The sequence below is a fragment of the Temnothorax curvispinosus genome, unplaced genomic scaffold, assembly GCF_003070985.1.
Source record: "Temnothorax curvispinosus isolate PA1 unplaced genomic scaffold, ASM307098v1 QBEX01016219.1, whole genome shotgun sequence".
NCBI lineage: Eukaryota > Metazoa > Arthropoda > Insecta > Hymenoptera > Formicidae > Temnothorax > Temnothorax curvispinosus.
In genome coordinates, this window is record NW_020225999.1 from 1 (window position 1) to 22,517 (window position 22,517).

Sequence of the window (22,517 nt, forward strand, 5' to 3'; positions counted from 1 at the left end):
AATCCGAGGGCATATGGAAGCGGTGCTGCCTTAAAGACTCGTGCCGCAATGCGGGCTTAATGCGTCACGGATTTTCTTTTTAGACTTGTTCGTTCTGCGCGCCGAATGTGTAACCGCCTTACGTATTTCGGTCTTAAACCCGAAATGCGTGCACGACCCGAAAAATATTCCTAATTTTTTACCTTCATTTTTGTGCCTGTGCATTAGCACAGCGTCACTGCGTTTGCATGCCGTGTTTTATTCCATCAGAATCAGTTGCAAGACAGTTGCAATATTCTGTAAACTATCGTTTCTTGACAATTTATTATTCAAAGCGTTGATCATATACACTTCAACAGCAATATTGTCATGTTATCCACGAACGTCGAACTTTGCCGGTTGAATGGATTATTATTGTTCCGAGAGATTTCGCAAAGCGTTGCGTTTACATTGGCCTCATAGATATTTATCCGCAGAAGTCTTTCACATTTCGCTGCCATACAGGCGGCAAATATGTGGGAGCAGCACCGTGTCTAATATCCTCGGATTTTCTCTGGCATTCGTTCTTCGCGCGTCACGTCCCTTTCTCGCAATAACCACGCTCTATCCCGAGTTCTTTGATCTTTGCTTGAAATGCAAGCGTTGCAGGGATGCTGTGAGATGTGTTTGCAAGAAGGATGCACTCCTTTACTTGATACAGTTACATCCAGATGGATTCCCAGAAGGAAAAGGAGGATTTAAGATTAAAATAAGTAGCTTTTTTTATGTAGTAAAATTTTATAGAATAATTTTCTGTTAAAATATAAAGTTTTTTTTTTGCAAAATATGTAATACGATGATATAAATATAATTTTTCGACCGGAAAAATTATATTCGCCGTTCTTTAAAAAAGATTAAGAAAATACTAAGAATGTTTGAATTCAATTTAAGCATTATCTGAGTTTCTACAGGAGTAGGTTATAGCTTCGAAAGTAATTAATTAACGTTTAGATTTATTACTTTCTTGCCAAGGATGGAGAAAACATATACACATAATTTCTTACGCTCAGTCTTTCAAAAGTTTCTATGTATTTTACGCAACTGCGAATGTATGTACGCACATTCGTGTAATACACCGCATTAATGCAACCTATTTAATGTTGCGTATCGGGTAATATAATAAGCAAATAGAAGAATAAGAATAACAGAGATCATGCCGGCGTAAAAGATACCAGATGGTGTTAAAATACAGCGAACTATGTAGGTTGCTTTCGCAGGATAAAGCTTCACGTTACAAAGCGCGAGACGCCGACGAAACACGGGGAAGAGACAAAAAAATTTACGGGAGGGCTATTAATAATGTTTTAATTATTTTCATCGTCGCACCGCACCGTCGCGAACTTCTCGCGTTCATAAATTTTTTTCTTCGTCGTTCTCGTGCGCACTCGTGCCCTCTCTCATCCCCCGCGATTAATTATGCGGGCTACAAGGAGGGATTTTTCATATGTAAATTTTTGCATTATCCCGACGCGAACGGCGAGAGGCGGATGGGAGACCGTAAGAGGAGAATATATGTGTATAGGCGTGCAAAACGCCGAGGGAAGACGCGCGCTGCGCAAATGAACCTCCTCGCGTTTCAAGAATAATGTCGCTGCTCGCGCGCGAGAAAAATTGCTGGGCGGGCGGCACTTTGAATTTATACGTGTTGCTTCGCATATATATACTCGACGTTACGAACCCCTTCGTCTTTCGTAAACGAGCATTTTTAGGAAGAACGTAATCGCCGCAATCGAATCCTTCGTGATTAAATTCTAATTTCTGATAAGTGAATACATTTATGTAGTATTTTTCTGCAATATACGACATACGTGGGATAAAATATCGTTCAGCAACGATGGCGTTTTCGAACGCACACATGTCGAATAAAATTTCAATCGTTTCAATACGATGGCTTTCGCTATAATAATTTAATTTCTGTCCCGAAGTTGGTGCCCAACGATAACGACATTATTACCGGCATTGTCGCGAAGAATTGCTCATTTCCTTTTTTTTATCGCCCAATTTATTAACCAAAAATTGGTCATTAGTCTTTACTGACCGTTTCGCACAGGAATTACTCGACCTCCGGCATGAAAGCGATCTCTCCGATGCAGGCAGTTATGCTCATTCTTGAAAAGTATCTACGGTTGGATTGTGGTGACATTCCCGGGTGCACTTTGCACGGCGCAAAGTGCCCGCGGCACTCGCAAATGGTGTGCTTTGACCAGCGTGCGACTCGCGCCGATTTCTCGTCCCCCGCGTCCTGCTCCCCGCGATGTCTCGTTCCCTCTTGCTCCCCCTCAAATTGACGGCAATTGCGCGATCACCGATGAAACTCACTTTCGTTTTACGAGGAGCGAAGTGCCTCGCTGGAATCAGCAATAATAGACGTTATTTTTACCTTCCACGGACTGCAACTTTTACGGCCGGGGGAGAGATGGGGAGAATAGTCGGCTGTGCGACCGGTCGATTACGCTATTGCGCTGAAATGATACGTTTCCGGTAAAGTGAGTCCGATGTAAGCCAGCCAACCGAATGCGGGTGTGCATGTATAATTTCGTGAAACGGCCGTTCGTAAAAGAAAAAAAATTCAGCGCCATAAAAATGAGGGCCACGCGGCTGCAGTGCACGATGTGAAAAGATTATTATCATTATCTCATTTATTATAATTATTCGGTCCTTTTCCTTTTAATAGCGACAAGCACACACCGCGACCGATATAGTAATTATCACCGCATACATATTTTCGCGTACACGGATAGACACGCGTGTGTTTACGGTGTCCACGATGTCGGGCGTTTCGTTTGACATCGACTTTTGCATAATAACCGCGACATTTACGTGTGAGAACGCATGACTAGAGATCCACGATAATTTGACGTTCCATTAAGTTAACTCGTCGTAATTTCGCGTATAAAGTAGAACGCTCGTGTTTCTCGGTCTCATATCAGGTGTTCCTCCTCTTATCATTGCAGCCAGAAACGGTGCCTCAGGCGAGGATCGACATGACCCGCGTTCTGGAGGTGGCCGCAGCCGAGGACGTCACCGGGCATCCTTACAGCCTCGCTGTGACTTCGCCGGAGGGTGTGACCTTCGTCAAAGGGACATGTCGCGAAGAGACCAGGTGGTGGACGGACGTTCTCCAGGTGTATTCGCGAAATAAGGTTGGTCTAACTTATATAATATTCGCGTCTATTACTTTTTCATATTTCATTTATGTCATCTACCTAATTAATTCTAGGATTTTTTTTATAATTGAGATAAATCATAAGCGTATAATTAATATTAAAATTGCTGTCGCAAAGCTGTTATAAATAAAAATTAAACGGTTTATTTCTTTTTTTTTTAAAGATATTCTTCGGGTAATTGCAATAATAAAATGCATCGGGAACTGTTGTAACGAAAGGTGTAATCAAATTTCTGCGTCGAATTACGAGGGAAATATCGATTCGAGAAAACGGCTCGATTGCCGAGCGGAGAAAGCCGTGCGTTTGAATGCCTAATGTACACTTGCGAATGTAGAATCGCGTCTTACGTGTATCATTAGAGAATTTAATTTTCTGTCGATTACGGAGGATACGCAGCGGCGCGGCGGCGGGACTCCATATATCGATACCGTATTACGTCTCTCGCAAAGAGTGTTGCGCGAGAGAACGGAGTCACGCAAACGGGTAAGAAAACGCAACCGTCGGCTGATTGCTGGTGCCCTCGCATAATCATTACGTGCCATGCATCCTTTCTCGCGTCACGCTTGTTACGCGTGCAAGAATGATTCCCCCGCTCGCGATGTATTTTCGCGTCGCGGCATCGGCGGGATGCGGGATTAGCTCCGATAGGGTTTCAGTGTGTTAACCAGAAATCTAACGCGAGAGAGAATATCGCGATTATTTCAATGCGAATGCTTATTACGGAACGTATTGAAATCGTGTTAAATGATTGAAGATTTACTTTCTTTCGCATTTCTTACAGTGCTCTCTAGAGTATATGCAAATCATAAGCTTTAAAAAATGTATTATCTATACTTTCTAATTAAATCGTGAATAAAATCAATTTATGAATTAATTCGCGAAAATTATTAGTCAACATTAACGCTACTTCGTGGACGATGCCGGCGACGAAAATGTCTTTATTGTCTTTCGTTACGTAAAAGAGGCCGTTGTACGTGGGATTAGCGACGATGTAGGACAGAATGCGACGTAAAAAAATGCGTCGTCGAGTTCATAAACGGGCGCTTTCGCGTGATGAAGCGGTTATTGAGTGCAATTGCGCCGGTCGGCGCTTGAAAGGCCTTGGAACGAACAAAAAAAAATAACGTAAGCGACAGTGAAACTGCCGACGTTGCCTCGCATAATCGCCACACGCTGACCGATGCGCGTACCGCGGCGCGCGCTCATTACGCCGACAATAACGCCAGTAGTGCGCGAGTGTCACTGCTGGGACCGCGTCTCTCGCGGGGTTGTCAGTCGAGTCGATTGGCCATTTCCTGCGATTCATCCGTCTTTTCGCGATCTCTCCAAAGCAGGTTCCCTCCCCCTCTCCCCGTTTTCTCTTTTCACTCGTCGCTTAACGCCGCGTCGGGGCGTCTCGCAAAAAGAGCGCCTATTATTCAGCCGAACGACCGAAAGCGCTTAGTGACAAATAGAGAGTGCACCGTTTCACTCGCTGCTATGCGATCACCGTCGAAGCCCGTGCCGGGGACGTGAGAACGATCGTTTCTAGTTCGTAAAAGCTGCCTTACAGGTAACTCCATTAATTACGTGCGTGTTCTTAACACGTCACGTTACAAGTTAGATACTTACGGCCTTTTAAATTCTTTATATACATATACTGACGTCTCATCCTATTGGAGAACTTGTTCAGAGCATGATATCCACATTTCTGTTCATATTTCGCTTATTAGCAGCCATAAGTTCGTTAATTGGCAAGATATGTAAAGCAAGATACGTGATGATTGGCGAACGAGCTGAAAAAAAAGAAGTGATTTTTGCAGCTTCGTCGTTCCATTCGCCATGGCCAGTGCCACGAGGCAGCCGTAAATTTATGACATTTCACGCGTGTTGCAAATTGTTGCGGCCGTAAAACAACCGCTGCTAAAGCGAAACATGTTTATCCAATCTCTGCTTGTCAACGATTTCAAGTTTACAACGGCGTGTCGAGCGTTATACGGTGTTTGTATATACCGCGTGTTGTATATGTGTTTGTTACGTAACTTACAAGTCGGCGAGCGAGCCGAGAAGAAATTCGGATCGGGTCCGCGTCGACGGTCCTCCGCAGTGCGAGCAATTGTCTAGCCACTCTAGCCTCTCTCTCTCGATTTACGAAATTGTAGGCCGAGGTGTCCATTCGCGGACTTTCCAATAAATCAGCCCCGTTGTAAATCGAGCCGCTCAAAAGCTTTCATTCGTTACATCGCTCGGAGTTTTATGACAACACCGCGAATCGCTCGGCCACGTGTTACGCAAGATATGATCGATCGGCAAGCAGAAATATATCTCTTCGTTTGCCGCTTCTGGTACAAAACGCGAAACAATTACCGCATCGTTGCACACACCGATCATATCGACGAGATTATTTCACCGAAAGATAGATTTCACGGGAGATATTTTTTATTTGAAGTATACACGCAACGTCCAAAAATTCATCCCAAAGTAGGTCTCACGAGTTACGACATATCGACGTTTCGGTTAATGTTCTTCTTTTTATATTTCTCTCTTGCTGTGCGCATATATTCTTATTTAAATTAACTCTATAAATTAATTAACGAAAAGATATACTTGCGAGAGGAAAATATTTTCTGATTTAAATTGCCGGGACGTATAAAGAAATATTCTGAAACATGCAAATACAACACTTTGCATATCCGATATTTTGTAAATTATTACTCCTGAAGTATGTTACAACGCGCGTAGGTTGAAGTTCGTAAAGTTGTAATTTTCAGACAAAAAGCATTCTCCTTCGGTACATCCGAGGGTTCCCCTCTTCTCTCTCTCTCTCTTTCTCGCTGCCGCAATAGCTTGATAATTATCTCTTCAAAACAGAATGAAGTATTTCTTGCGCCCGCGGGTTTCGCGTCAGCTACCAATCGATCAATCGTCCTCGCGCGAATCGTTTAGGATCTCATCGTAAGACTCGCATTGTTCATATGGAGATTACACGTACGTCAATTCCGTTACGCAAGCAATGATCGATCGGCAAATGGCTACACCTCGTTGTCGCGGACCCGCGCTGGCTGGTGTAAACGAACGATTACGTTACGAGGCCAAGGCGAGACGCAATATACTTATGTGCCGCGCGGCGACATTTAACGCGGGTGAACGTGGAGGGAACGTTACTCCCGCGTTATTTTCCACGTTTTTTTTTACCCATTCCTCCCCATTCTCCGTTGTCCTTCGAACCGCCACGCTGTCTATGCAAAGGAGGCTTGCTTTGCATCTCGAGACTATTGGCGAAGTCAACTTATTAGCAATCATCGCAACTTCTTTCACAACTGAAGATATAGAACGGTGTTTGAAGACAATATATTACTTACGTTAGAAACATTAAATTATTAATGAATGAATAGATAATAATTTTATACTCGTTATTATTAGAATTGATATGTGGACTGTGGATATATCTCGTGATTTATGCGTTAAATTAAAATTCGATTAAGCGTGCCCCGAGAAATACATCCGTTCGCGGATCGCGTGGTGTTCTCACGATTATGGGCGCGGATGAACATAATCGTGCGATTATTCGCGGGTCGCTTTTCAGATCGCGCGTATCCCCGTCGCAATCGATTATCCGGCTGTGTATTGTTACAGCGACGGAACGCTCGAGAGTTTTAACAATAGACCTTGGGTAAACTCACTTCTGCAATGCGCTTCACGGTGTGCCCATTTTATGGTTTTCAGGGTCGGCACAAACGAAATGCAACCTTTCCCGGCGGGCAGACGACGATCCTACAAGTTACGCCGACGATTCGAAGTGAGTGCCTACTTACTTGTGTGCTATGTAAATTTTATAGTATTTATAATAATCACAGACATTTCCCGCGCCGGTGCTTAACATGGTGACGGTGTAATCACTATCTCATATAGTCTTTTCGCGGTATTGCATAGACATAGTCTTTACTCAAACAATTTGACGTAACGAGGGGTAACGTACGACAGTTCAGCCGGCGTGATGAATATCGCATGGAAACGCGTGTGACGGAGATGAATACAAATAACAGGAAGACAACTAGCGCGAGGAAGAAGGAAAATATCTTCTTCATGATGTGCGGCTATTATTATACCGCTGTCACCTCGTTATCCTCAGTTTCTAGAACGAAGTTCTCGTTATCCCTAATTGAATTGCATTTATTTTAATTACCCACGACGAAAATTACGGCGATTAACTCGAGTTGAGTCGCGTATCGTCCAAGATAATGATCCTTTTAATTTCTCTTACAAGTTTATTACAATGTATAAATCTCTTTCACACTGAAGTTTCCAAGTTTCGATACCACTGTTTCTCTCCTAAGAAAGGATATACTTCTTTGTCTTATTTGTAGAGATCTTGCATTCCGTTGTCTCTGTTCTTATCCGCTCGTCTGAGCTTTTACAAAAGATAGCATTTGAAACTTGTTCGCCAGGTAACACGCCAAATCCACCGCGACCGCGCTTCAATAGCTGCCGATCGGAGCCGCGCGGCACCGCGTGGATTCCGGAGACCGGCGGCGGAACGTCGGATCTGTGCTCCTCCGTTTTCTCGTCCACGCCGTCCTTGGTGACGACCAGCGTCATTACCGCCACCAGCAGCAGCGTGCTGACCAACGGCAACACGGAGAGCATCTCCGAGATCAGGAACAATCTGTCGCCTCTGCGCGCCCTCGAGAACGGCTCCGCCGGAAATTATCTGACCGCGGTGACGTCGACCACGTCGTCGTCGTTGAACGGCAACGTCTCCAGTACGGCCTACTCGACTTCCTCGACCGCCGTTTCCACGGCGACGACGACGACGGCGAGCAGCATCGTCTCGTTGACCGATAAGCCGCCGATGATCCCCAACGACGCGAGATCGACGAGCTATCGAGATCAACCTGCTAGCAGCGCGTCACCGCCGACTCGGGACAAGCTCCGCGCCGAAGACAAGGCCAGGCGCAGGATGAGTCAGCAGGGCGAGCGGACAGGCGGCATTATCGGCGACGCGGCCGGCCCAGCCTCCGGCGAGAAACTAGGTCGGTATATTAAATGAGGCACAATCTCTCCCTATTGATGCGGCGACTCCTACGGACGATACCGTCATCCGTACTCTGACATCTCTCTGACTCTGATTACACAGGACATCTGTATGCCTGATGTCTTTATGTATCTGCCTTATATCTTTGCAATATGGAGCATAAGATTGTGTTCTCTGTTCACGATTTACGTAATCAAACCGAGAAATTAAGCTGGACTATTAGTGACGATTCTTAAATGTTAAGTCGCTTGTGACATTCTTTCCATCATCTCGCGATACGTTGAACTAAATATTTTTTAACATAATTATTTAATAAACAGCTAGAATTCTAATGATAAGAAATTATTATTGTCTTATTTGGGATGATTTATCACCGACTATATTAGAATTAGAAATTGTATGTGGATAATCGACAAAAACAATTTACGAAGAATGTGATTTCATTTCGAAACACATGTGAAAGTCACATTAGAAGTCATAACTCTCAGGAGGTTCGTCTCACCTTGTCACGATTCACGTCGAAAGTTTTTCTTGCTCTTAATAGATGGATAAAACTAGTTTATGTGCGGATGGAAACTAGGACGCTGCCACTTTGCGTTTTACATTCTCAATGACGATGATTTGCAGTCCGCGGAAGAAACGACTGACATATTAAGTCAGAGCTGACTTATTTTTATTCGATGTAATTGATACCGCAAACGTAGCAATTAGTGTGAAAACGTTGCTAGACTTTACATAGCTATGTTAATGAAATTAAATCTTCTTTAGAGGAGAAAAATAATATTTATAACTGACATTACAACGAATTATATGAGTTAATAACAAAATTATAACAACGAATACATTCTATTCTAATAATATTACTAAGGAAAATTCTCCACTCACGATATAAGAATTACGGCCGGCGATATGTTATAAAAAATCGTACTGCCGTTTTTCGGTTTTACAGGATTTTCAACATTAGGTTCTCGTCCGTGCGTTTTTCTCTCGAAAGCCCCCGGCAGAGTACCAGAATCCTGTACCTGGCGTTACACGTTGCGTAATTGCATGCGTGCAATCTCGAAGGAAATCTATGGTCGCTCGGCCGCGCTGTGCTGCGCTGCACCGCGCGATCCGTAGATTTCATTTAGATCGACGCCAAACGAACGACGGGATACTTTAGAAACTGCTTCGCGAAAAATCAGGACGAAGGCACGCGAAAACAGTCGAACGATCTCTCTAACGATTTCCAATGAACGTGGATTATTGAAACGCGTCTGTCTTATCGGAGTACCGAAATCACTCGCGAGATTGAACCGCAGATCGCCGATTAGCCTTGGTCGGTTTAAGGTGGTTGTGAGGAGAATCAGAAATGTTAAGAATTGCATAAAATTTAATACATAAGCGTTTTTTATAAATAAGGCATATGAATTATTCTCAAAAACTAACCGGTAAAAAACCCTTAAAAAATTTACATGCTGACATTATTTATAAAGGAGCTCGTGTTTTAAATTTTATAAAATTTTTAACATTTCTGATTCTCTTTACAGTCTTTTTAGTCCGACGAAAGATTCCGATGCGGAATTTATTCACGAGAAATCGTCGATTTATTAGCAAAACCGTGATTCTCTCACGAAGGTTTAAGCAAATTTATATTTATTTTAATATCGTTCACTGCTAATTTAATTTTATAGAGAGTCCCGTTTGATATAATTGAATTTTCAACCGACTTCAGTTATATATTTTAATCTGTCAATAATTCAATGTATTCCCTAGATGAAACAGTAACGTCTTTTTTATGACGAGAGATAGCCATTAATATAATGACGTGGTTGATTTTGACATACCGCTAAGATAAACGAGAAGTAAAGCGCGCGCACAAGACGGTCTTTCGCTTGTTGCGGCATCATATTGGCTAGAAAGTTATTAATTAGTCGGCAGTCAATTAATGCGGAGTAGTCGTTTACCCGTGCCAACGAGCGCCCATGTCGGGCGAACGGGGCACTTAAGCAGAAAAGAAATTAATTAGTTAACTTGCCGACGCGGCGACGCGACGTAGCGAAACGAATATTCGATAACTACGAGCGCAGAAAGCCGACTTAACGGTTTCGCCTCGTGCGGTGGTCTTTTGGGTTCCCCTCTCATCGGCATTCTAAATATCATAATTATAATTATACTGTCCTGGGGTACGCCGTTAGGCTCGTGAACAGATTGAAATTATAGAAAATAAATAAAGTAGATAGATGGACCAGATAAATTCGTTAACATTACGTTGCGATGTTGCGTGATGCAGAAATGTAGGAAAGTATATGTATAATTGTGCAGACGACGATGCGTGCCGGAGGATACTTTTGGAGCACGAACGGGAGAGAGAGGGAAAGCTACGAGATATAGCAGCTTCGTTAACGCAGCCGCGAGTGAGAAGAATTAAGCCAAGAACTTCGGAGCCAACGAGGGACGTCGTGGATGCGGTCAATGCGGCTCATCAGGATAAACTTGTACGTAATGGAGAGATACGAAAAACTATTATTGGCCGCTAATTGTACCTCGCACATCGGCAGAATAACAATTACCCACTATTCTTTAAAGCACATTTATTAGATATTTACGGAAATATATCTGATTCGACTTATTTAATCATGCAATTAAGTTTTTGTGAGAAATAAAAATACGACGTTTATATATAGAAAATTATTGACACTGATTGACTGACACTGATTAATTGAATGAATAATTTTTATTGTATAGAAGATTATTGATATTGATTTTAATTGATTAAAATAGTATAAAATAAGATACATTATGATACGCATTTCACGTACAGATCAGAGGCGATCCCGATGGCTGCGGCCTAGATATTTCCGGCATCAGGTATTCACCTACTTCCGAGTTGAGAGTCGATCTGCCGGCAGAGGACTTGCTGAACATCAAGAAGGGCTGGTTGATGAAGCAAGGCTTGAACAAGGTGCGTCTCGTATATTCGATAGCGAGAGGAGTTCCATAAATCTCGCTTAATAAAATTATTTTTTTTTCCCATTTTTAGGAATGGAACAAACATTGGTTTGTTCTGAGGGGTTGCGGACTGATGTACTATAGGGATCCCTGTGCGGAGGACAAGGGCATTATGGATGGCGTTATAGACCTCAATACTGTCACCGCAGTCACGCCGCTTCAGGTCGCACGAAATTACGGATTCCAGACTGTCGTGAGTATTCGTAATTATGATATCGCGTTTGCGTGAGAGAGAAGCGTTCGTGTTTCCCGGAGAGTAGCCCCTTTTGCAAAGCAATTTGCTTAATTACAGCTTCTTAATTACGCGATAATATTGTTTTATTTTAAATTAAAGTCTAGCGACTCTCCATGATCTAGCGTGACCCACTTTTCTCACTGGAAAAGTTCAAAATAGAGAAAATTGAATGTATATTAATTTAAAGAATTTGGAAAAGTTTATCTTAAAGTCAGGAGAATTAGATTCGCCTGTTTCTCTCTCTCTCTCTCTTTAGAAAAATTTTTAAATACATTTTTTGCATAATAAACGAGACGTGAAAAGATGAAAAATAGTCAGAAGTATTAAAAGATATATTATTGGCAACTTCAACTTAAGCCAGTTGAGATAGATACGTTTGTTCGAATTAGAAGATCGGAATTAGCTCCCGCTTTTAGAATAGGAGCGTCCAGGAGAAAATGCTAACTTAATTTCACGGTAGAATAAATCGGGAGCTTCTTGTTCACACTATTGATTGTTGGCAGCGGTCGCGTTTCTCGCTCGAGATGAAGCCTATGTGATTGCATGACATTTCTTTCATGCTTATGTCCTTCGAGCGACGCTTACTAACTACTTTGGCTTACGACGCAGGCCTGGGACGACAGAGGTAGCACGGTGCTGTCCGCGGTGACAGCTGGTATTAGGTCCAGTTGGATGTCGGCCATCAGAAGAGCGGCCAATCTGCCTGATCCTGATAGTAACGTGGATTCTCTTACCGTCTGCCCGGATACTCAGCAAGAGACGAATCCGCAGTCACCTACTACGTGAGTATAATTACACAATTGTTTAGCAAACAATTTTTTTATTTAAAAAGTGCATATATAACGCTTAAAAAGAGTTATACATATAACATATTATATTGCAGTATATCTTTTGCCAAATAGAGAAATTTTTCTAAGAGATAATTAATTACATTTTTAAGGACGCATACTATTGTTTTATAGATCCATTACGGATCGTGAAAGAGACTCTGTCGTTCCATCGACATCCATCACGCCCAGATCGGTTCTGTTCTCGTCTGACGAAGAGTATAGGACCGCTTCCGAGGGTGGACGAAGAGAGTCCGGCGACTGGTCGGAGATGCCGGTGTCGCCGCCGTTGGTGAGGAACGACGATTGGCCTATGACGTTGAAGGGTTCCGGCTGGTCGGATGCGGCAAACCACGAGTGGTCGGAATTACCACCGTCGCCGCCGTTAACGAGAACCGCGTTGTCGAGGGTGAAAGCTCGGTCTAGATCGAGTTCCAGATCGAGAGTCTACAAGAGAAGTCGGAGTTCTCCACCGAGCTCGCGAAGAAGCACCCTGGACAGCGTGAGATCAGAGGATCTGATGATGGCTTGCTGCGAACTCGGCGAGGACGAGGAGCAGAACAATGGCCATCTGCAGAACAACAGCTGCCTCTCGAGTACCAACGACAGCCCTCTTATCGTTGAGCTTTTGGAGAATCAAGTGTCGCTGTTGCGCGATCAATTAGATCAGAATCAGTCCCATCCGAGTACGTTACTAGTCATTGTCGAGCGTCAGGAGAACGAAATAGAGAGTTTGAAATCGCAGCTGAATGCGGCGCGAAACGACATCGCGAGTGCAGAGAAGGAGCTGTCTAGGCTCCGACAGCAGAAAGCGGAGGCGTCCATCAGGGAGAAACAAGTGGAAGAATTGTTGAATACGATACAGAGGACGGAGCAGCAGAGGAATAAGGATCTGGACGATTTGGAGAAGATGAAGAAGGTGTACAACAGGGAAAAAGAAGTCTTGGAATGTAAATTACTTGAAACAGAGGCTATCCTGAGAGAGACGACGGAGAGATGTGAGATGCTTACGAACGAATTGACTTCGAATCATCGAAACGTCGAGCATCTACAGGCGGAAACAGCAGCTATCAGTGACAGATTGTCGCAAGGTATGTATATATTTTGTTTATGATGAAACACACAATTTATATTTTAACAAAGTTTAAATAATGTTTGACTGATAATGCATTATTCCTTAAATTAGGTATCGAGGAAAATGAACGACTTTATAACAGAGTAAGGGAATTGGAGGAAAAGAATGGACTCTCAGCTTCGAGAGAACGTGGACGAAGCTTCGATTCGCTTAGCGACTTGACTAATATCGAGTTGGATTTAGATTTGACTGCGTTGGACAAGGAAAGGTAAATGCGCATTGTAAAACATAAGAAATATATTGCAAGCGTAATAGTCAAATACAGTACTAATCGTATAAAATGTGATATTTTTATTGCAGAGTCATGGAGGAATACGATGAGTTGCGAAGCCGTTTCGAGAAGGCTGTCATGGAGATTCGAGCCATGAGGAAAGAACTACGAGAAGCTCATGCGACACAAGATGTTTTGGAATTAGAAATCTTTGCGCATAAGCAGGACGCAGCTAATGCCAGCGAGACAAATCAAGCACAGATTCAGTTAATGGCGGCGAGAATCCAGGACTTAACCAACAAGTTAGCCGCTAGCGAAAAGCAAATTAGAACGCTGAAGCAAAAGCTGACAAAAGCTGAGAGCAGAGATAAGAGAAGATCACTCTCTCTTAAAGGAAGAGAATCTTTTCAGATCTCTCAGGAGGTGGAGGACAAACTGTTGGATCTAGAAAATAAAATATGTGCTATAGAGAGAGGCAAAAGCATCAGCGCTCCTGTTTCGGCTGGCAGCAGCTCAAAGGAGTCGAGTCCTAATCTGAAAAAAGAGAAGAGGAGAGAAAGTAAGAATCTAGATCGAGCTAGACTGCGAAGAAAATCTTTAGACAGCGCGACGAGTTCTGAACCAATGAAAGTGTTGATTAGACTCAGTACTCTGGAAACAAAAGTGGCGAGCGTTGCTGAGACCATGGTCAGTGACGCAGAAAAAGACTCCAGTGAGTGTAGCGAAATTAGCGGGTCCTCCGAAATATCGTTAGAGGTCATGGCAAGGCTGAAGAAATTAGAGAGAGTAGTGTCAAAGTCGAAAAGACGATTGGAAAAATGTCTCGGCTCGACGCAAGCGGAGGATAAAGCCGAAAAATGTTTGCGCGAGGTGAATGAAATATTAGACTCGTGCTTAGAATGTAAGAAGAACCAGGCTAGCGCTCAAATCACCGAGTCAGTAGGAGTAATGGTATCTAGGCTAGAAACTATACTTAAGGACAAACTGAGCGAACTCACGAAGAGACGGCAGTTGCTGGCGCAGGAAGGCCGCTTGGACGAGAGGGAGAAGATGAGACTCGTCGCCGAGAGGATAGCCTTCGAGTCTGTGATCCTGCGGCAGATAAAATGCGCGCTGAATCGTACAACGGACAGAAGTGCCGTTCTGAGTGAATTGGTCGAAACTAGTCAGCTTGCCTCAAGCTTAAAACGTAAGATTCACGGAACTAAGCCCAAAACGTACCAAAAAACGAATTACATTCAGTATCTCACTAAAGTGTTAGCGAGTAAGTTAGTACTGATAGGACACGCCTCTGTATCGACGGAAACGCCGAAGGAGATTAGTGCCGCTCGCAGCGAAAGTCTTAACTTTCTGCTGCAGAAGCAGCGGGAGATCAACGAGATCATGCGGAAGTACAAGGACGCGAAGTTGCGACAGCTCGCGGAATCTCTGGCCGCCGAGACGTTGAGTATGTCCGAGCAGGAGGACCTCGCAGGCAAACAGATCAGTGGCTCGAACAAGAAACTACTCGAGGATAGACGTATTCGCGAGGCATGGGCTTTAGCGCAGGAGACCGTGAGCAAGGAACTCGTGCAGGCAGAAGTGTCTCATGTTATCATGCGTTATGGACAATTATACGAGCAAAACGTCACCTCGATCACGGATATTTGCCTCAGCTTTGATAACGCGGACAATATTAAGCTAGAATCGTGGGTAGACGCAGCGCAAGCGAGATTACGCCAAGAGATGGAGGTCTCCATACATGAGCTGTCGGAGGCTTACGAGGATTGCTTGCGTACGATGAAGAAGAACAAGTTGACGACGCCCGATTCCAAGCACGAATCCCGCCAACTGCTCACAGACTACGCCGACGTAATTGCGCACAAGGCTTTAATAGATTCCAGAATCGCCCTTCTTCAGGAAACCACTCGGCAATCACCTACGACATTGTCTGGCGAGACTTTCGTATCTAGTCTTATCCGAAACGAAGAGATCCTTTCCTGTTTGGCAAACGACGAAGGATACGATCTTCAAAGTAATCCGATTCTCGACGCGGAATATAGTTACCTTTACCAGCGATTGACTAAGGAATGCGAGGATAGGATATCCGGAAGAAGAGAGTCGAAAGAGCAGCTCAAGAACGTTAGTCAGTCATTGTTTCACTTGGAAGAGAATCTAGCTGAGCTCAGCAAATGTATAAGAGATAAAACAGGCATGAAAATTGACAGTATCGTTTGGCCCAAGTCGACGAGCAGCGTCGCGGATTGGTCTAGCGTATGCGAGAAATGCTTGCATTTACGAGAACAGATAAGGAAGCTGAGCGATTATATGAACAACGTGTCGTGTCAGACGTGCAATCAACTGCAGGAAACTATTCAAAAGATAACTAACGAACATAATCAGGAATTAGAGATGCTCAAGCGCAATCAGGAGAGAGATTTGATGGATATCAAGGGCGAATTGGACAACCAGCGGCAATCTCTGACGACACAGTACGAGCACGAGGCGGCCAGTTTACGCGAGAGAGCCAGGAAACTGGAGCATCGTCTCAACGCGATGGATTCCGAGCATTCGGCTCACGTGAACGAGTTGAGAGCTGCTTATCAGAGATCGATAAGCGCCGAATTGGACACCGATGCCGAGACGCGAAAGCGATACAAGGAGGAGATTAAGCAGCTACGCGCGTTATGCGAAAAAGGTTTGTTGGCTATGGAGAACTCGCACAGGCGCATCATCGCCGAGATGGAGGAGAAACATCGACAGGAACTGGAGAACCTCAGGGTGGAAAAGGAACAGGCGCTCTCCGAAGAGACACAGGCGACTCTGGCTGCATTAGACGCCATGAGGAAAGCGCACGAACACGAAGTGCAGAAGGAGATCGCCAAATTCAAGCAAGAATTCATCAAGCAGATGCAGGCGCGCGAGGATATTGGCGTGCTGCACAAAGAACATGAGTATGCGAGGATTTTAATTCGATATTCATCGAGTTAAATTGATGTAGATTTGTAGATATTATAAATGCATGTCTTTTCTTTCGCAGGGAGGAAATGGAGGAGATCAAGCAAGAGATTCTTTCTCTGTCTGCAAAGTATTCGTCCAAGTGCGTGGAGTCGGCCGCGTTGGAGGAGAAAGTGGGCAATCTGTCTAAGCAACTCGCCCAGGCGCAACAGCACATCATGCAACTGGACGCGAGGAACAAGCAGTTGCGAGCGCATCTAGTATTGGAGACGAACGACAGCAGTATCAACGACACTATACATATTCTAAGAGGTAGGGACAACGAGCTCGCCGAACCGAGGGAAGAGATGCATCGACTGCAACAACAATTCAAGGTACGGCTGTCCCTCGGCTGAAAGTTTATCGTTTTAGAAAAAAAGAGTAGATGTGGTTAACAACATGTACACTACTAAATTGATTAACTCTGCTGCAATTACATATTACGGTGTTTCACCTAGTGAGCTTGTCGCGCTTTAACGAAATTCCGACCATATTTAGTATCTTAATCGCTCAAATAAAAAACTATGCGCTTTTCATTAACGACCGCCTCATCGTTTTCACTCGTTCTCGAACTTGTACATCGCCCTGTAAATAATGTAATGTTAGATCGTCCGACGATTCGATGAGTCGCAAATATCACAACTGATGTAATTGTTAACGGACAGTTGAAGCGATTTGATTAGCGTTTAACCCGTCCCTCCCGCTCGCCCATCAGCCGCATTGACGCATATTTTCGATATTTCACTAACAGCATGGGGACACCCTTCGTGAATCGCCCGGCGTGCCGTCGAAAGCCGCCCTGTCGCTAGACTACTCGCCCGCCTACTCGCCACAACGCCTCAGAGGTAATCAGAGTGGCGGCGAACAGAAATTAACGTGCGAACGGAGTACGAAAGGAGCGAGCTCCTTATCCAGCGCGTTGCAAAAACAGTCTCTGTTGACGGATCGGCCTCAGAGCGCATTCTCGTACAGACTTGAGCGCGTAAAGTCCGTCTCGTTGCCGTACTCGAGTAGTTTGGCCAGGCCGGCGAGTAGTGCCGGTGTTTCCGGCTCGCACGTTGACGGGAAAGAGCCGCCGGCGAGTTTAGGGCAAAAGGAGCGTAACGGCAACCTGGGCACGTCGTTATGGGACAGCTTGAGACCGAGGAGCGGCCTGCCTCATCAGTATCAAGGTACAGAAGAGAGATGAAGGAGAGAAGGAAAGGGAGAAAAATCGACGGTGATGGAATGTATTGTCGGTCGACAGCGGGAGAGTCCACGGTGCTTTTGTAAAATATTACTGCGTAATCACTGACGTAATTGTGGTTTTACTGTCGATGATGTCGTTGTTACTTTATGATTGGTACTGGTTGAAGATTTTTACTCGAAATGATTTTCCGCATACGCAACCGAAAATGTTGCGTCCTTAAATTAAAAGCGTTTCCTAATATAACGCCAGAAAAACGGGAAAAATTGCGAGTATCAGATAAGGTTTCTGTCTTTAATTGTTATTACCTTGTGGAGAGAGAGTATGAGATTAACACGTGCTTTGGAAATTAACAGCTCTATTAACACTGTTAAAATATTGCTGACTGATATGAAGACTGTGAGCATATTATTTTAAGCGGGCTTTACACGACCAATATTATTAATGCAATAATATTGTGTCAATAATATTAATGTAGATATGATATTGTAGACATTAATTAATCAGTATTGCATAATATAGATGTAATTACGTGAATATGTAGAGGCCGCTTAATTATGCATATAACTGTGCAATATTTACCGAGGAATGTGACGTTTTTTAACTTCCGTGAAGAACTTATCCTTATTGCATGTATATACGAATGAGTTTTAAGCCTTTCCTCTTTATTATGACTATATTGTTAATTATTGTATAAATTTCCATGAGAATAATCGACAAAATTGGCGGTCTCCTAATCTTAATTAAGTTATTTATGAATTACTGATAACTAACGTCAAAAGCGTGCCTATTGTCTGATATCAATTGCATACGATGCATTATGCAATGCTTGTCTAACGCTGATTATTTGCTAACATTAATTGTGTACGGGTCCACTGATGTGCAATATACAAAATAACTTTGCCTTACCGTGGGTGTAACACGCTATAAATGTCTAATTTATAATAAATATATAAATTGGCCACGTATCGTATATAATATGTGCTAAAGATGTGCAGGTGATGTACAAACTACGTTGATGTGACGGTTGTCAAATGAAAATATATTTACATATCAGAATTTTCACAAAGAACTTTATATCGGCATTAATTAGCCCAGTTCAAAGTATGCATACATTTTTCTTTAACGTGACTGAGAAAAATGACACACATCACTATATCATATATGGATCTAGTCACTGGCACATCTCCAACTGAGAATATCGCAATATGCATTAATGTAACCGTAACAATAATAGAATTTGAAATCAGCCTAAATTAATTTAAATTAAAATTTAGTTTTCTATTATCTTAAAATATTCGCAAAGGATATATATATATATATATACACATATATTTTTTCCAAATAAAATGTATGTTGTATATATCTTTGCATTGGTTTTTATAGTAGTTTTTATATAATTACGTATATATACATACGTACAATAATACATATATATTCTAAAAGCGATGCAAAGATCTAAATTAAATATATTTAGAGAAGATGTAATAAATCTGAGATGCATGTAACAAATTCCTTTTACGATTCTACGATAATCAAAAGTATCTGAAGTAAAAGCATTAGCGGCTGATAATTCATATTTAATAATTTACAGTTTTAATCGTGAATTTAATTCTCACTTTTGTAACGCGACACAATAACTGATGCTGTCTATATGTGAAAGACGTTTACGGATACGTAACGATATGCATTGAGCGTAACAATATTTCGACAACTGTTTGACATGTAAGGTGGCACAACAACAGAGATGCGAGTCGGCAGCGGCACTGGCGCCCAACGGTGGCAGGAGACCAAGCAGAATGAAAAGCACCAGCACTCGCAGGCATACACCCTCCGTGCCAACGCTCGTCACACATCCCGCCTCACCCCGGAACCCGCAGCTCTCTCCGTTGCAGGTCCGTTTGTCTCCTTCGTTCGCTTTATTGAGTGTCACTTAATAGGTGCTACCTGCTTTCATGTCTATCGCATTTTATCACGATGTGTACGATATTCGTATGTCTGCTTTAGTTCTCGTGTCACATGTAAAGTTGTACATTTATCATTTTTGTTCACAATTCATGGATGCCTCGAGACGCTTTATAATTGTGCAGGATAATGACGCTTGAAGAGTTCTGTTTGTATATTCATTCTGTTTGTTTATACATTACAGAGTTGATGAGGTCTCCAGCAATGAGGTGGTCCAGCAGAAGTTGTCGCAGTCTACCTCCGACACCCACACCGAGTTACCATCATCCACTTCACCCTCCTCTACCCGCCGTGGGGATGGTCGCCGAGAGGAAGAAACGTTTTGAGCTCTGATTTTTTTTTTTTATTTCATTTGATTAATAACTAGATAATACGTGTACGTACACAGAAATGGTCAAAACGATTATACATTTGATGTATTTAAAATTATTTGACAGACAAAATTTAAGCAACCTGGATAATGGACACCATTTATGATATCGAAATAAAAGAGGAAATACCGTTCTGTGCTTCTTCTTTCGAAAACTCGAAGACTGAAAGTATTTTGATATACATATAATGGAACCATAAATAATTTTAAAACGCTCCACGAGACACAGACCATTCGGATAATACCATATCTGTGTGATTCGCGTGAACACGAATTACAATTTCACCACTGCCATACGAGAATCGCGTGAGGCTTGGATGATTTTTGATGGACCAAAGTCGAAATACCGATCGCGCTCGTCGTGAATATTGAACATGTTTATTAAGTAAACATGATTCAATAGCCGAAACGAGTCCCGATTACTAGAAGAGGAAGGATTCTACAATTCTTCTTCTTCCATGATGTGAAAATTCATAATGTCAAGAATTCATCGCGGGTCTATCGATCGCGATAGGTCATTTTTGACAGAACTTTTCCCGAGAAATTTTTCTAAGCGTATTTACTCGCGTGTCACGCTCCCCTTTTGCGGGCGACCGTTCTTTGATATGCATTTAGACTTTGATAAGGGGGTTTTTTACCGTTAGTTGCGAGCAGGTCTTTTGCTACAATTGACTTTTCGCGAATGTCGCGATTTTGGAATACATATTTCGGGGGCATTATTTACCGCAAAACGCTGTGCGCAAAATTCTTCACGATGTACTGTTTGGTGCTAAAAAGCGTGTGTGTTAAGGAAATGTATTACGAATCATGTATACAATCATCGTGATAGCTTATTATAATGTAGCGTAGAACTGTGTCTCGATGTAAAAATATATAGGACCAAGGATAAATATTTATTAAGTTTCCACAATCTTCTTGAAATTCGCATCGGCTCAATGTACTCGATAAATGAAATTACGCTTTGATCTTTCACGTTAAACAAATCCTACTCTACGGTTATTATTAAAGGAAATAATATTTTTTAAGTGTATTAACGTTGAAATACGAATGATTAAATGTTTAACATCATTGGATTTTCGTAATTCTGATTTGTATTTGTTGAGTATATTCGTCAAGTTAAACGGCAGATTCCATTTTATATGCTGGTTAAATTTGATTCTATATTTGCGTATATGTCTATCCTCTCTTAGAGGGGATCCCGTTAAGTTTGTTATCTTTAAGACACGAATATTTTATATGAATTATGCACTTCTGATTATTACAGAGAAGATATTTCTGATACTATTAGGTTGAATGGTTATAAAAGGAAAAAAAAGAGAGAATTAAATTTTAGTTTGTTAATCGAGAACGAAGATATCATTTTACGCTTGTTTCTCGCTCTTGTTATGTATAGATATTGCACGTAATACGGCGATATGGTATTGCACTGTGTATTATCGCATCTTCTCATTATGTAAATGTTTTCAGATTGCGATCATTTGATGTTAATACTGTATAGTTTATGACGTTTTATTAAGGATCAATAAAATATAGACGATTAATTCCTCCCATTCCCCACAATCTCCCATATATTGTGTGTATGGATTGTTTATATGTTACTATTGTATTTTATATTATACATATATCATACTGCGATTCGTTCCAGTGATTCGCTCGATATTAAAACGATAGTGGATGTTAAAAACTTTTCGATTGTCCCTTATGTAGAATAATTACTCAGGATTGTTTAACATTTATAATATATTACGATTATGCTATTGTATTTGTATGATAATTTATATATAACGTTTGAAATAAAATACCATAACTATGAACACATTTATCTAGCAACAATAATTATTATTTAATAATTAAGTGCCTTTTTGTATACCCATTTGCGGGTGTATCAGCATGTTTCTGTTTTTTTTTCCTGAAATGCACATTACAATACCGAAAATCTTTTCTTAAATACGAGCATAATTAAAATAGACAAATTTACGAAAATCCAAATGGATAGAGATTTGAAACACATAATTTTCGAGGAACATCTTTTTCCAACAACGCCTTGTGATTATTGATGGTAAGTATGCATTTTTGCAAAAGATTTTACAATCGGAAAGGTTACAAGCTCTCAAATGTAACGAACGACAAGAATCTCGAGAAATACGAAAGTTTATTTTAACATTGTTATGTATCCGTTGATGCAAATCATGCTCTCTCAAACGAGATTTGACAATAAAGAGTTTTAAAATGCTGTTGCATACGTTTTACATTTCAGTATGCGAAACTTTCTGCCGCATTTTGCGTTTGCATAAATTATTTAAAAGAACATAATTAATAACTATATTAATAATTAGAGTAATAGAATACTGTAATCTAAAATAATACTTAAAAAATAGCAAGAATTTAATTATGCATTAGTTAGAGACGTTAGAAGACAATA

General features: G+C 42.0%; 1 protein-coding gene across 1 annotated transcript; it reads left to right on the plus strand.

Annotated features, from left to right (window-relative positions):
* Positions 1–2,972: 2,972 nt before the first annotated feature.
* Positions 2,973–21,889, plus strand: LOC112466462 (centromere-associated protein E-like; the record flags this gene model as incomplete). Its single annotated transcript, XM_025034554.1, has 14 exons — positions 2,973–3,161; positions 6,891–6,963; positions 7,613–8,197; positions 10,504–10,676; positions 11,003–11,143; positions 11,222–11,383; positions 12,035–12,207; positions 12,388–13,343; positions 13,439–13,595; positions 13,688–16,531; positions 16,618–16,909; positions 17,326–17,746; positions 19,491–19,655; positions 19,910–21,889. Coding segments are annotated over 14 exons (6,480 nt in total), but the record flags the coding sequence as incomplete, so codon positions are not given.
* Between the last annotated feature and the right edge of the window lie 628 nt (positions 21,890–22,517).